The sequence below is a fragment of the Vigna unguiculata genome, chromosome 1 (assembly GCF_004118075.2).
Source record: "Vigna unguiculata cultivar IT97K-499-35 chromosome 1, ASM411807v1, whole genome shotgun sequence".
NCBI lineage: Eukaryota > Viridiplantae > Streptophyta > Magnoliopsida > Fabales > Fabaceae > Vigna > Vigna unguiculata.
In genome coordinates, this window is record NC_040279.1 from 33650892 (window position 1) to 33667250 (window position 16359).

The following is a 16359-nucleotide window of genomic DNA, read 5'->3' on the forward strand; positions in this document are numbered from 1 at the left end:
CACGTCATTAACTTATTAGTTTTTTTCTTTTAAAAAATATTGTATTGAAACATTTTTTGAAAATTGGGACACAATATTAACATTTTTAAAGGTGAAAACTAAATTAACACATTTACACCTGAGTGAGATAAATTTAACCTAGATATTTCCTTGAATTTGAATCAAGCATAAAATGACAAATTAGAAAACAATTCATTATAATAACATAGATTATTCAAAAACTTAATGTATATATACAAGAGAATAAATAAGAATTATCTACAAATTTATAAATTTCTAATTCAAAATTCAATTAATTTTTTTTATTTGTATAAAAAATTTATATTTTTTAGTTGAGTAATTATCATTTATTTTTTTAATTATCTGACTTGATTATTAGTGTTAATAAATATAAAGTTTTGTGGTTAATATTAAATAATATTGTAATTAATATAAAATAATTATTATTTTTAATACTTTAATATTAATTTATATTGGTCACGATATCTCACGTACTTCTCAATCTATAAAGACAAAAAAAAAATATAATCCAGACTAGATAACATTCAGATTATTTAATTAAAAAAATAAACAAAAAGTATTTAATAAAAATATTTACAAATTTATAAGAAAGTTGAAACTTAATCACCTTTCTCTTTTATTAGTTAAATAATTTGATTACAGCTGGAATCACAATATAGTAAATTAGCAATTCATTCGTTAAAATAATAAAAAAACATATGCACCAAAATGACAATAAAAAATTATGCTATCAATATACATTCCTTTAAAAAAATGGTTCATGGTCTAATATACAACTTTAGAAAATTACTCATACGTACTTATAATATTGATTAACATGTTAATATAGAATACAATTTATAAATTCATAAGATATATGATGTGATAAAAAAAACTAATGTTTAATAGATGTCCATAAATTAAAATAAAGATATAAATATTATTGTCTTAAAACTTTATATAAAGAGAAAAGACCGAATGAAAAAAAAAAACATGTAATTTAATTAAATAGAATAATACATGTTATAAAGTTTTAGAAATTTCATAAAATAAGAAGAATTTAAAATATATAAATAAAAACTTTATTTTAAAATTTAATTTTATGAAATTGAGTTAGTTTTAAAATATACTATCAAAATCATAAATGTGGAACTATCTTAGGTTCATCATGTCATTTATTAATATATAAAATATTCAAGTCATATTAATAACATATTAAACGATTTACATAAAAAAATTATTTTCGTGCACACTATTTTTTTCTCTAGTAATTATCAAAGATCTATTATTTTATATTTATATAATGATATCAAATAATAAATCTTATATGATAACAATTAGATTACTTTAAAAACAAACATTCCAACACATGGATAATCCTCGGTACTAATAATGAATTTAAAATAAATATTTAAAATATGTAATACAAACTCTTACGGATAAAAAAAAATGTTATATAAAAATTATTAAAGTTCATTGAAATATTGCCTCCACAATGGTCCAAAACAAGTTTAGACAAGTTTAGACAACTGCGTGAGAATCGCCCCCACAATGGATCATGGCCCATTGGCCCATTTATACTTATGAATGACCAAGATATGTGGGAATTGTGCTGTGGGGATCACCAAATAAATCTCCTCTTAAATATCTTTCTATCCTTCTTCTAAATGTTCAATATTTAAGAATTATTTATTTATTATTTTAAATTTTGAAATAATATTAATTATTTTTCAATTACTCCCTTATTTTCAACTAGTTTTAATTAATATGTACCTATATATTTACTATAATGTAGAAAGGAAAAGATAAAATAAAAAATTTCATTATCATGTTAATATCAATATAATTTAAGATATTTCATTTTTACTCTTTTTTTAAAATGAGTTATAATTAGTGCACAATGATTATTTTGACCCAGCTTTACCATTCAACACCCTGGCTAGTTCAGATTAATTCACACTCTAATTTACAATAAATAAATAGTCTTTTAGAGATTTAGTTGAATAACTATTATATTGGTAAATTCATGAATGGTTATCAAATGTGCATTTGGAGTAGGGAATTCATTAAAGATAAAAGTGGTAGTTTATTTAAAATAGATTAATGTTAAAAAATCATAGATATTCCACACTAATGATATAATATATAGAAATATATTTTCGGATAAATATTTCTCAACTGTATTCTTATTGGTTTTATTTGTTTTTATTTAATTTTATGTAAAAAATAATAGTCACGATGATTTTTAAATTTTTGATATAATAGCTACGAATCTTAAAAATTTATTTATATTTCACGATAAGATATAAGTACACTTAATAAAAAATAAACAGGAAAGAGTATATTTGTTTAGAAAACATTTAATATAAATATAAATTTTAAATATCCTACAAAAAGTAAAAAGAAAAAAAAACTTTAAAAAATGATAATTAGAAAATGAGTGGTGTATTAATTTCTTGAATGTGTAAAGAGTCAGCATTCATTGCATGCTTGAACATAATGTTTTCCCTAAAATCTGGAGTGATGTGTCTTTCAAATTTTGATTGAATTCACCAATGCCCATTAACTGTTACGTGTCCCTTTATTCCAAGACACTTTCTCTTAATTGTTGCATTGATTTTCCCTTAAAATATTCTTAATTAACTAATACTTTCCATCATAAAATTACAGATCCTATAAATTTGTACATAGACTTTTTCTTTCTAATTAGAAAAGTTTCGCACATATTGCATAAACGTCATTCGCTTTCCCAACACTGATACTTCTTAATAGAACCGTGTCCGATTCGACTCGACCCACCACGAGTTAATGATTTAGTGAGTCAATTCAACCCAGTTCACTTTTTAGCAAGATAAACAAATTCGAATCCGACCCGGCTCACCACAGGTTGGCGGATTAAACAGGTTGACTCACAGGTTCACTTAATTAAAAAACATATATATATTTTTTTTCCGGTCAAAACTAAATTGTAATTCTAATTAAAATCTAAATAAACTTTAATACAATCAAAATACAAACTAAAATAAAAAAAATACAAATTATTTATGTGTTGGATAAAAAAACAACTTAACATGACCCAATTTAACAAAAATAAATAAAAACACTTGTGCGACCCTTTTACTTGCACCAACCCGGCTCATCACGAGTTCAACCCGGATGAGTCGGGTTCTAAATGAGCCGAGTCAAAAATCAACCCATATTGAAATTTGTAAAAGAATTTCAATCCAACCCGACCCAAACCCGTGGTGAGCCAGGTTGGCTCGTTGGTTCCAACCCATTTTGACAGCTCTACTTCTTAAACTTAAAACAATTAAGCGAAAAATTAGTTAATTTAAAAAAAAATATTTTTATTGAGATGCGTAAAAATATGACTTTTTTTCTTATAAATATTTAATGTATCTTTAGGTGTTTCGAAATTTTTAAGCCATATTGCCACTTGGGGAGTATATTAGCAACATATGGCATATCAATGTGTGCATGCATCACATGTGTGGTTGTCAACACAATTTATAGAAACACACTTCCAAATAACTTTAACTTATTCATCTTTGTACGCAAACAACGTGGTTCACATTCCAACTTCAAAATATTTTTAATTAATTAAATTTTTTATGTAAATTAATTCACAATTTGTGAAGCTTATGTTTTCCAATGTGGTCATTTTCAGTATACGTGCATGCACAATAGCGTATTTGGCGCATGAAATCATCTTTGACAAAAAATATTAATATGCTATTTCTTTTTTTCAACTTTTACTTACCACACCCGTCTCATTTATTTCCCCTTCCACCTTCTGTTCCCTCTATCACTTTATTTTCCATATTGAACGAGGCACATGAAATACCAGTATATGAAATATGTAAAGTTTAATTTAAAATTCCATGCCTTCACTGTGGGTTAACTAAATAAAAGTATACCTTTTTGGGAAAAAAATTAAAAGCGTTAAGGTTTAATTACATTTTTGTGATTTCGTAATGTTCACAATTCAAAATTCTCACGTGATTTACATTAAACTTTCCGACATACATTTTCTCATTCGTTAATTTTTTCACGAGGGGTGACGTGTTACAATAGATTAAGAAAAGTGAAAATTTTCTATTGTTGTTTGAAGTTTCATATTAATTAGAGATAAAGTCAATTAACAAAATATAAAATTAATTTATAATATATAAATTGGTGTAATCCTTATTTTCCAAACTGATTTTGTAGGGTTAAGTTAGATTTAATATCCACTTCTAATGATTGTTTCATTCTTTGGATCTCTTTTTTCGTAACACGTTTTCGTTAACTTAGAAAGTACATGAATTAATAAAATATACAAACAAAAAAATAGTATTAATATTGTTGTGAAATAAATTAATATTAATACTGAAATAAAATACTTAGTTAAAGCAAAAGGATTGACTTGATTTGATATGAAAGGAAATGTTACAAATAAAAAAATATGAGAAAAATGTGAACATGTATGGCTTAAGTTGTATAAATATACGTCTACATCACGTAGGTTATTTATTTTCAAAGTTATAGACAATTGATATGATGTGATTTTGTTGGGTCGGTCATCTCTAGAAAATTGGAGGACCTTTCATTTGCATTTGCTTGACTGCAAAAACATTTGAGGTTAGGGTTATGGCATGCGTGAATACCTCTAGATTAATTACACACTCTCATCTAATTGGTTACTTTGCAATACAATAATCAAACCACATGAGAGAGAGTGAAAGTTGCTAAAATTTGATTGAGTTTTAAGTCTATGTAAGTCTTTGATGGAAGTTTCTATTATGTGTTTAGGAGTGTTTTTCCTATTCCATCACTTTATTATATTCCCATACACCAAATTCCAATCACCATATATATTTTTTAAGGGACCTTTTTTTCTTTGATTGATCAAGAATTTTTTTCATCTTTCTGGTTAATTTTACCAGTTTTGAAATCAAATTAAAAGTACAATGTTTGAAATTTCATTTTCTTATCTTTCTTTTGGACAATATAAGAAAATGAGAAAATATGGTTAAAATTTTCATATCGACTAAAAAGTAAAGTGAAATTATATTATATAAAATAAGTGTAAATTTTATCTTATTAATTAATTTTGTGAGATCGAGTTAGAATTAAATTTATTTCTTATAATAATGTTAAAGTTATTCAAAATTTAATCCAATAAAATTTGTTGTTTATTTAATCTATCGTTTTATTTTTTATTAAGTTGTTATTTGACTATTTATTAATATCTAGCTGTATATCTCAATGTAAATAATATATGTTATAGATATGTGCAAAATTTTCCTCTGAATATTATAAAAAAAATGAAAACAATCAGAATGAAAATAATATTGTTTAATGAGTTGAAATATAATGGAAATGAAGGAAAATAAAATTTCTTTTATTTGCTATTAATTTTTTTTGTTGTTTTGAAAACTACATTTTAATTAGTCATTAATATCATAGTATAAAAAAAATACTTATGATTAATTACGGATGTTCATGGTCGATTATAGGTGTTCTATGATGGATTACGAATACAAACACTCATTTGAAAAAGGTAATTGAAAGAAGGATATTTGAAAATCTGTGTACTGCAATGTTTAGAGCCTATTGAGAAGTGGTTTAAGAGTTGTTTTAGAAATTTGAAGAAACTTATTATGACAGTGTTAAAATTGTTTAAACAAAATTTTGATTGTTTTTCAAAACAATTTTAAAATATCAACCTTAAAGATAATGATATATTATTTTGCTCATTCCAATAATATTTTTTCGTATACAAGATTATCAAATTTAAATTAAAAAATTATAAATTATAAATTGTTTTAAATCATTTTTTAATTTTTTTCATTAAAGTAAAAGTAAATACAAATTACATTATAATAATATAATATTCTGGACATTACAAATTACGTTATATCTCATTGGTTAATTATTCAACTTCAAATAGTTCTCACACGCTTCATTTATTTTCATATTGTGTGACAAAATTTAAAAATAAGACTGAGACTTTGTTTTTTCGCATCTCATTAATATTGAGTTTACTTTGTATATCCAAAATAATAAAGAAGGTCAAGTCAAATTACTTGGTTCAAATATTACTTTGACCTACCAAATCTCCCTCTGTGGGGCCTGTAAAAACAAATTAAGATTAGAAAATTATGGGCACGCGTGTTTTATTCTTAATGACACTATATTTGGGCAAGAAAATTCTCCAAATGCTTTTGGTATTATATAAAAATAATATTTTATTTAGAAAGACGAGTTAAAAATCATTTAAATTATGAAAAATTAGAATAATTTATTATTAGTTTACATATTTTGAAATTATTATAATTTAATCAAGCTATGTATGTGTCTTTATGTTTGGAGATAAAAAAAAAGGAGCGATGATAAATAAAATTTAAAAGTGTGATGATTATAAAGTTTTAATTATAGTGGTGGAAAGTTTACGTCATGTGAGTGTGGCGCGTGTAATTGGTGAGAAGTCATTTTTGAAAGGACATGGCACTTAATCCTCATCGAAAGTTCTCGGTTTGTTCACCCCAACAAGGCAACCACAGTAACCATTTCCTCTAATTTTTGTGAAGACCGAAGAGTATTCTCTTTTATAAGGCGTTGTTAATTCTAACCATTTCAATTATTATTTCACCTTCATCAAACTATCACCATCAACATACATTTGTTTCCATATGAAGGATAAAATATCAAACAAGTTATTTTAGATATTGATAATAAATTTCAATGAATACAAAATTTAATGTTTACCTTATAAGAATGTTAAAAATGAGTTTTAAAACACAAAATCAATTTGTGAGGTCAGATTTGTACTTCAATATTATAAAATTGTCTTATCTTTAGTTAATGTGAAACTTTCAACAAAATAATATTATGTTATCATGAACAATTGAGTTTTTTGTTTTAGAAAAGAATATTTCACTATTATATAATTATTTGCTCTTCACAAAGGGAAGGCCAAAATGATTCCACTTTATCATATATTTATTATTAGTGTGATATTCATATATATTATGGTGAGACATAATTTAATGTATATCGTTAAATACCCCACTTTGTACTCTGTTTCCTCGGTACGCACGAATGCAAAGGCTTGAAATAATGTTGGAGATTGGAGCAGTTGGCAATGAAATTGATATGTAAATAGTGACGGTCAAATACCATATATCTCAAAAAGACAAAATTAAGATTGTGAAACATTACATACAATAACATATCTATCTACCTTCAGTCCCTTTCATTTCGTCTTCGTTAAAACCACCACACTATAATTCTTCGTCAATTCACATCGAACACTTCATTTTTATTTAAATTTAGATACCACACCTCATGTTTATTCAAACAAATAAAAAAATTGCCTAATTAGAATCACAATTTTTCCGATATACCCAATAAGTCCCACATCGCTTAAGAGTCGATGTCAAATGAAATTTAAATACTCCCTTCACCTTCTAAGGTGTCTTTTAAGGACAAAACCGTGACGGAGCTCAAAACGTTCCAAAACATATAATACATCGAAAACGCGGTGATTGTTCCTAATGATGGCTGTCGTTCAAACTTGTGTCGGAATCGAAATATTGACACATGTGATAAAAAGAACATAAATTTATTATTTATTAAATATATAAGAAAAATTTAATAGTAATTATTTTTTTTTCTACCAAACTGATAAGTCCTATCACCTGTTTTCTAAGTGGGCTAAAATAAGTAAGAGTCAGTCCAACAGGAAATTGTATTTACACCCCCACACATTTGGTTGACGTCACTCTTCATGTATATCTACTTTATGTTTTTTTTTTTTAAGATAATAAATGAAATGGAAAGCTGAATATATTTAGTATTTTCTCTTTCAAAAATGGAAATTTGTAAAAGAGAAGAACAATAAAGAAAAAGTATGATATATAATGCTATAATTATTTTTATTTATTTAATTGAACGTGTAGAACCTTATTTTTCTTGGTCATTTTTTCCAAGTCAGGAAGAATATATAAGGATATATCTTTTACTTTGATAAATTCATTAGTTATGACATATATAATATCTAAATAGCTTATGTAAGAAAAAAAAAAGAGAGTCAAGTCTTGCTATCATGTATATTTACTATAAATAATTTTAATATTTCACATATTTTTTGACAGTACATATTAAATAAATTATATAACTTTAAAAATTAAATATATTTACATTTTTGTTTAATCCATAATAACATAATTTATAGGAAAATATATAATTATTAATTTATCATTAGGAATCTTCAGTGTATACCCGTTGAGGCACTGAAGATGTTATCTGTGGTGTTGAGCTAATGTGAAATGTTGACAATAGAAAAATACTCTTAAAAAGTATGAAGAAATGTTTAGTTGTTTTTTTGCAGTGTAGGAAAATAAGAAACAATAAGAAGAATATATGAAAAACAGCTAAGATGTTGCGTCCTAAGACTTCCAATATATCATCTGAAAGATGAGACCATAAAACTTCCAAAATATCTGCATGACTGACCTTATTTGTGTCAGAAATAAGGGTGGAATTAGTTTTGTAACATCGTGTGTTTACATTAGCCATAAAATTCCACAATTTTAAAAGAAATACAACAAACATTTGTATACTAATTATGATTATAACTTTTTGGTTTAAAACGTCATCTGAGTTAATAAACTTATACATTTATCAAACTCGATATTTCTCCACCTACAATATTCGCATTCATTTTTTAATGCAAAACAAGTAAGTTCAACAAAGTCCAAAAATTTATTAGAATAAATATAGCTTCCTTTACTAGAGTTTCTTTCTAGAAAATCTAAATCTTTAATCAAACATATTGTACTACAGATCAAGATTAGTATAGATGAATATATTAAACTCAAACCTCAAATATATTCGTATATATGATTGCTAACAATTAGTGGGTTTATTATATAAGACTAAACTTAAAAAATTTAAAAGTAGATATCTTAATGATAGATTAAAATTAAAAAATATACAAATATGATTAGTGATTTTTAGGAATGTCAACGTGGACTTGGCTTAGCAGGCCACCCTGTAGACCCACCAAAAAAATGTGAGATGGATTGAGATATTGAACTTGCTGGCTCACAAAAATCCGACCCGCATAACCTGCAGTCTGCGCGGGTTGCCTGTGTCTGCTTCCTTCTGAACTTTTACATGAACGTTTCAAATTCTTGTATGAGTGGAAAAGACAAGTGTTATGTATTTTTGAATGTGATGAGATTTGAAGAATATGCCGCGTGTGTCAAAGTAAGAATGTGAATATGACAACAATATTAATTATCAATTTACCATTCAATTCCTCAAAGTCTTTGCTTAATATTGTGAACTTATTAAAATTCAAAACTTATGTCAGATAGGCTAGACTTTTCAATCCACATTTTTAACACGGGACGGGCTAGCCCAACTTGCATTTTACGGGTCAAGTATGAAATGAGCCTAAATAAATCAGATCTTACATTGTCACCTAAACAATTTTTTATAGGAACCCCAATAATTAGATAGAGATCAATTTTTAAGATCATTTTTTTACCTGCAATTTTTTGTGTATAATATATTTTTGTATTATATATATATATATATATATATATATATATATATATATATATATATATATATTGTCGGATTAAATATAATTGAGTGTGAGTAAACGAAATTATTATCAAATATCTGAAAAGAAAATATTTTACCTTCTAATCTCTAATTTTGCATTCCTTTTATTTCTTTAAAACCCGGTATTACTTTAAAAGATTGATTGTTAAATTGCATGACATAATTATTATTAATTTATATTATTTGGAAATTAAATTGCTCTCAATTAATTTAGGGTATTAGGTGGTATATATATATATATATATATATATATATATATATATATATATATATATATATATATATATATATATATATATATATATATATATATATATATATATATATATATATATGATAAGTATGAAAAATACTTATTATTCTTGTTTTATTGGACCTCTTAATTGTACTCAATCATGTGTTTTGTGGGAAGTTTTAGGTTGTTTTTAGGTTTCTTTTAGGTTAGATATATTTTGTGTTTTCTTGGAAATTATTGTATAGAAAAGTGAAGGATTGGAGAAGAAGTGAGGTTATTCTGTCAGGACCCAGTCGCCCAGCGAGTGTGCTCTATCGCCCAGCGAGTGTGCTCTGTCGCCCAACGAGTAAGTCATCTCACCTAGTGAGAGGACGGTTTTCTGAAGTGGTTATAGTTTCGAAAATTACACGAAACTGTTGTGCTGGAGTGTGGGAACGCGACAGGACCAGGAAAGAGACGAAAAAGCGCCATTCTAGGGCAAGGAGACTTCACATCAATTCATCCATTCCATCAAATTCATCCATCCTTTGTTCTCTAGATGCTTAGGAGTGATTAAACTCCTCCTTCATTGGGGTTGGATGTAATGAACCTATACTCTTTGTAATTTTCCTATGCAATGTAATCTCTTTCGTTGTTCATATGTTCTATCTTAATTATAAATATGCTTGATGGAAATCTTTGCTATTTGGTTATACCTAATTATTGGAAAATGAATTGGAACTTAACCTTGGATAGAACAACCATGAGATTGGGTTCTAGGAATAGACGTAATCTCTAGGTCATTCTATACATCAAATCTTAATGCAAGTCATGTGTTAAAATAGTTAAGGAATTAATATTTTGACATATTTGACTTAGAATTTACTTCTAAGGAATTAGGGGCTAGTAAGCTTATGATGAGGATGTTTGAGCAAGATAGAGAAATTGTGTAGGAAATATTATGTTAGTATGGTTCATGAAATCCAACCTTGGTGAAGTCTTTCCTAATTTCTTTTATCACTTTCATGTTGTTCTTAAATTAAACCAATCGTTTATGTTGACATTATTGCTAAAATTAGTAAATAATCACATCTAGACAAACGAACACAAATCTCTTAAAAAAATGATACTTGAACTTCTATTTTAATTACTTGTAACGAATCGATACACTTTGACTTTTTATATTTATTAAAGAATGAAATTGTCCTTTTTAGTGACCATGAAAAAAATCCACGGGTAAGTGTGTTATAGATATTTATAGTGACGCATGCCTTTCCAGCTTAGACTTTGGGTACACACTTTTTTTATATTTATCATACATCATATGTTAATTATTTATAAATAAAGGAAGTATATGTTACTGTGGGAATGGAATAATAAGCGTGATAAGTAGTATAATAGTTAAAGTAAAGGGAAACGAAAATTAATTAAGTATAATTATTAAAAATAAATTAAATAATGAGTAGAAAAAAATACTCTTTTGTTCGTTTTCGATTAAATGAAAAATATATATGAAGAGAGAAATAATATAATATTTTGAAGTGATTTTTATGGTGAAAAATAATAAATAAGGACCAATTGTACATTTGATAATTCTATCTCAAAAAAGCAATGACAAGAATAATAAATATAAACAAACATAAAAATTTTAAACATTTATCATCACTATAATAAAAAAAATATCATTTGATAATTTTCTTAAAGAGATGTAAAAACATGTCTTCTCCAAAAGTGATATTAATATGACGTTGGCAGGTGACAATACTAGGAAAATGCCATGTACACAGGCGCGTATTCTTTTTAATGACATAGAAAGTTACATGTAATATGGCAAAAGTTAGTTAAAGTCACCCAAAATAATTAATAAGTTTTTATTAAATTATGCTAATTCAATTATATATATATATAAATAAATTAAACTCTTATAAAATTTACCCTCAAATTTTAATTTTAATTTAATGGTTGATCATACTTTATCTATGATTAATGTGAGTTTTGTTACGTGGCAGGGTTGTGTGGATGGTGGTGGGCGTTAATTGTCTTTGGTTGAAATGAGGTTCCCAAAATCAACATCAGTGTGGTATCTTAATCTTGGAGGAAATGTGACGAAGGGAGAGGCTCACGCGTAGCTTTAACCGAGTCCATAACCAAACTCTTGAGGATGGAAGAGATCAGTTCCTGTTCCATTTCCTGACCTAATCAACAGAACCAAGCATTTAAAATTCAACGTATCCCTGCTCCCACCATCAGACCCTCTATATATACGTTCCTCCTTCCACTTCCAACTATCTATTCTTCTCTCACGCTCCAACACAACCACTATCAATATCGCTTTTGTTTTCTGTGCAAGCATCAGAAAATACACTTCTCACTTCCCTACTTCCAAAATAAGGAAACCATTTTGATTTTGAGTTCCAAATATGAGAAAGCTGTGTTTTAACCCCAAGACGCCGTCGTTTGCCATGGCCCGCAATTCTCCTTCTTCACCACTATCTTTAATCTCAAGCCCTACACCGCCCAGGCTCAGTTTTTCCGAACCTAGCAGCGTCGTCGACGAAGACAGCTTCATGGAGGAAGCAGAGGCGCTCATACTCAAATGGAACCCTGACTCCTCAGCCTATGCCAGAGTCACTTCTCTGTTTTACGAAGACAAAATCGAAGCCAAACACTATATTCACTGCGTTAACCAGCTTCACCAAACCATGCATTCCTTGATCTCTCACAACCCTTCCTCCCATAAACTCATCCTCGCTCACAACCTAATGCAGATCGCCATGAAGAGACTCAAGAAAGAGTTCTACCAGATCTTATCCATGAACCGCGCTCACCTTGACCCCGAATCAGTCTCCGCCAGATCCTCTCGCACCTCCGCTAATTCCAGCTCCTCCGATTGCGACGACGACTTCGCGGCGGAAGACGATGATATCCGTGCCGCCGGCGACTCTATCACCGAAGTCGAGCAGGTTTCCTCGGGCGCCATGGCGGATCTGAAATTAATCGCCGACTGCATGGTCTCTTCCGGCTACGCGAAGGAGTGCGTCAGCGTTTACATCATCATCCGAAAATCCATAATCGACGAAGGAATCTATCGCCTCGGCGTTGAGAAACTGAGCTCCACGCGCGCTAACAAGATGGATTGGGAAGTGCTTGATTTGAAAATCAAGAGCTGGTTGGAGGCAGTGAGGATTGCCGTTAGAACGCTGTTTAACGGGGAGAGAATCCTCTGCGACAACGTCTTCAGTTATTCAGATTCCGTAAGAGAATCCTGCTTCGCCGAAATTTCCAGAGACGGCGCCTCTCTCCTTTTCGGATTCCCCGAACTCGTCGCCAAAACAAAGAAATCGTCGCCGGAGAAGCTGTTCCGCGTGCTCGACATGCATGCTGTGGCCTCAGATCTGTTGCCGGAGATCGAGTCCATATTTTCCTCCGATTACAACTCCGCCGTGCGTTCTCAGTTCCTCACTTCACTTCAACGACTCACCGAGTCTGCGCAATTCTTGCTCTCTGAGTTCGAGTCCACGATCCAAAAAGACTCTTGCAAGCCTGCGGTGAACGGCGGCGGCGTGCACTCGCTCACGATTCAGACAATGAATTATCTCGCAATCCTCGCAGATTACGTTAACGTTCTCTCTGACATATTCCCGCGCGACTGGCTTCCTCTGCCGAAGTCTTCGTCGCTGCCGGAGTCTTATTTATACAGTCCGGAGTCTGATTACTCTGCGTCGACGCCGGCGCTGACGGTGCGCATGGCATGGCTGATTCTCGTCCTCCTTTGCAAGCTCGACGGCAAAGCGAAGCATTGCAAGGACGTTTCACTATCTTACTTGTTTCTCGCGAACAATCTCTGGTACGTGGTGGCCAGAGTCCGAAGCTCGAACCTGCAGTACGTGCTTGGCGACGATTGGATTACGAAGCACGAAGCTAAAGCGAAGAGGTTCGTGGCGAACTACGAGAAGATGGCTTGGGGAGAAGTGGTTTCATCGCTGCCGCAAAATCCGGGCGCAGCGGAGGCGAGGGCGGTGTTCGAGAACTTCAACCTGAAATTCGAGGAAGCCTATCGGAAGCAGAACTCGTTTGTGGTAGCTGATAGAGAACTACGAGACGAAATAAAAGGTTCGATCGCGAGAAGTATTGTGCCGAGATATCGCGAGTGGTATAATGCGCTGCTTGCTTCGGTGGGATCAGTGAGGGACTTGACGGTGAGGGAGATTGTGACGTTTACCCCACAAGACATTGAAAATTACCTTGCTAACCTCTTCCTTTTTGGAACGTCATCCAGTTCTGTATCGTCCTCTTCGGTAACTTCGTCTCCTCTCCGGCGTTGGAGTTGAGTTTTTCTTGATTCTAGTAATGATTATAGAGTTTTTCTTTTTTTAGATAGCCAACAGAAGATATAACGACTTTCTCAGTTTTCTGCCTATGGCAAATGTAATCATGACTTAATCATACAGGTTTTTTCTACTTTTTACGTTCCATTTCAGGATTTCATCTGCTACATTACTAGATAAATTTGTTTCATGCATCACTAACCCGGAGTTCCTTACCCATCTGTCTTCAGGTGAACATAAACAAAAGGAAAATAAGTGAATGCCATATTTTATTATTAAAAGAAGTTTTAAACTAAATGTAAGTGAATATTTGGGAGGGAAAGGATGGGATAGAAATATTTTTTCTTTATTTCATTAAAGAATAAATAATTCAAATAATATTCATAAAAGAGGTGATCAAATCATGATTTATCTTAAATTGAAGATTATATTTTTGTTTTTTATAAAAATATTTGTTCTGATATCTGTAAATAGATCCTAATTTACAGGACTTGACCTCTAAATTTATTTCTGATAATATTTTTTCTCTAGCTACCAATTTAGATACTAATTTATAAAATAAAAAATTATTAATTACTAAAATAGTTATTATTATGTTTTTGAATTTTTTTATTTTTATTTTTTTTAATTTTTTAATTTTTTTAAATGTACACGTGTCAATTCAGGAGTGTGCCACGTGTCACTTCGTGGTTTTTTTGAATTTTTTTTTATTTTTTTAAATTTTTATTTTATTTTTTTTAAATATCCACGTGTCAACCCAATAGTGTGTTACGTGTCAAAATCAATATTCTATATTATGTTTTTGAATTATTGATTACTAAAATAGTTATTATGAATAAAAATTATAAGTGGTCACTATTTATTTATGGTTAAAATACTTTTTTTGTCCCAATTTTTGTCAAGTTTTTTCAAATAAGTCATAATTTTGGTTTTGTGTTCAAATAGATCCTAATTTTCGTCAATTTTGTTTAATTGGGTCCTTTTTTGCTAACATTGTTTAAATCATTAACGGTCATGAACAGTGACTGTCACGTGTCACTTCGTGATTTTTTTGAATTTTTTTATTTTTATTTTCTTTTAATTTTTTAAAATGTACACGTGTCAACCCAGGAGTGTGCCACGTCGTTTTTTTGAATTTTTTATTTTATTTTTTTTGAAATTTTTTTATTTTTTTGAAATGTCCACGTGTCAACCCAATAGTGTGCCATGTGTCAAAATAAATATTCTATATTCAATTTGGTTCCTATATTTGTTATTTTTGTTCAATTAGGTCCCAATTTTTGTTAACATTAACCAATTTGGTCCCTATGGAAGATGTGACCAAATTTAATTTTTATATCAAAGTTATAATGATGTGAATTTTAATATATTATATAAAAATATTTAATAAAAAATGTGAATTTTAATATAAAAATTAAATTTGGTTTTAATTTGGAGAGGGACCAAATTGAATTTAGAACATTGATTTTGAGTTATTTGTATAATAAAAATGATAATTTGTATAAAAGAAGTAAAAAAGAAAGGAAATCAAATTAATAAATTATATAAAGTTATTTGTATAATAAAAATGATAATTTGCACAATGTTCTTTTACATTTAAGTTATTATCTTACAAAAATGTATTGGTAAAATAAGATTGATATATAATTTCCTCTTTTGTTAGTTTATTATAGTTTGAGAGAGATTTTTCTTCTTCTAAAGAGTCCTAATGAAAAAAGCTTTGCCTATCGTCTCAAACAAGGAACTTTGACTTTTTATTTTATTTTTTTCATTTCTATTCGTTTCACTCCATTTCTGTGAAACCAAGAGTAACGCTTCTTACATTTTTAAGTGAGTACAAATAATCTTAAAATGTCAAAGACTGAAAAATTTACAATTAAAGTGTGTTTTAATTAAACTAATTTTATTTTCCCCATGCCACATTATTTATCATAATTCTTATTATTATTTTTGTATCTTTCTGTTTTTTTCACCCTTGCAGCGTGCTGCGGAGATATTTATGTTTTTTTTTCAGCCCTTTCATTCATATATTCGCATTAATCTAGGATTTAAATATAATTTAACATTTAATAAGATAATATTTAGTTTTATGTGATTTTGACATTTTTTGTTTTGTTTTTCCATATGCATTTATAATTGTAATGTCTTTATCATTTTCCATTCATTTCATTCAAGCGTTAGGTGAGAGGAAAATTCGTT

General features: G+C 29.0%; 1 protein-coding gene across 1 annotated transcript; it reads left to right on the top strand.

The window, feature by feature from the left end:
• Positions 1–11839: 11839 nt before the first annotated feature.
• LOC114170288 (exocyst complex component EXO70H1-like) lies at positions 11840–14305 on the top strand. The gene has a single exon (XM_028056044.1). The coding sequence runs from the start codon at positions 12253–12255 to the stop codon at positions 14161–14163; it is 1911 nt and encodes a 636-aa protein (XP_027911845.1). The 5' UTR covers positions 11840–12252; the 3' UTR covers positions 14164–14305.
• The last annotated feature ends 2054 nt before the right edge of the window (positions 14306–16359 follow it).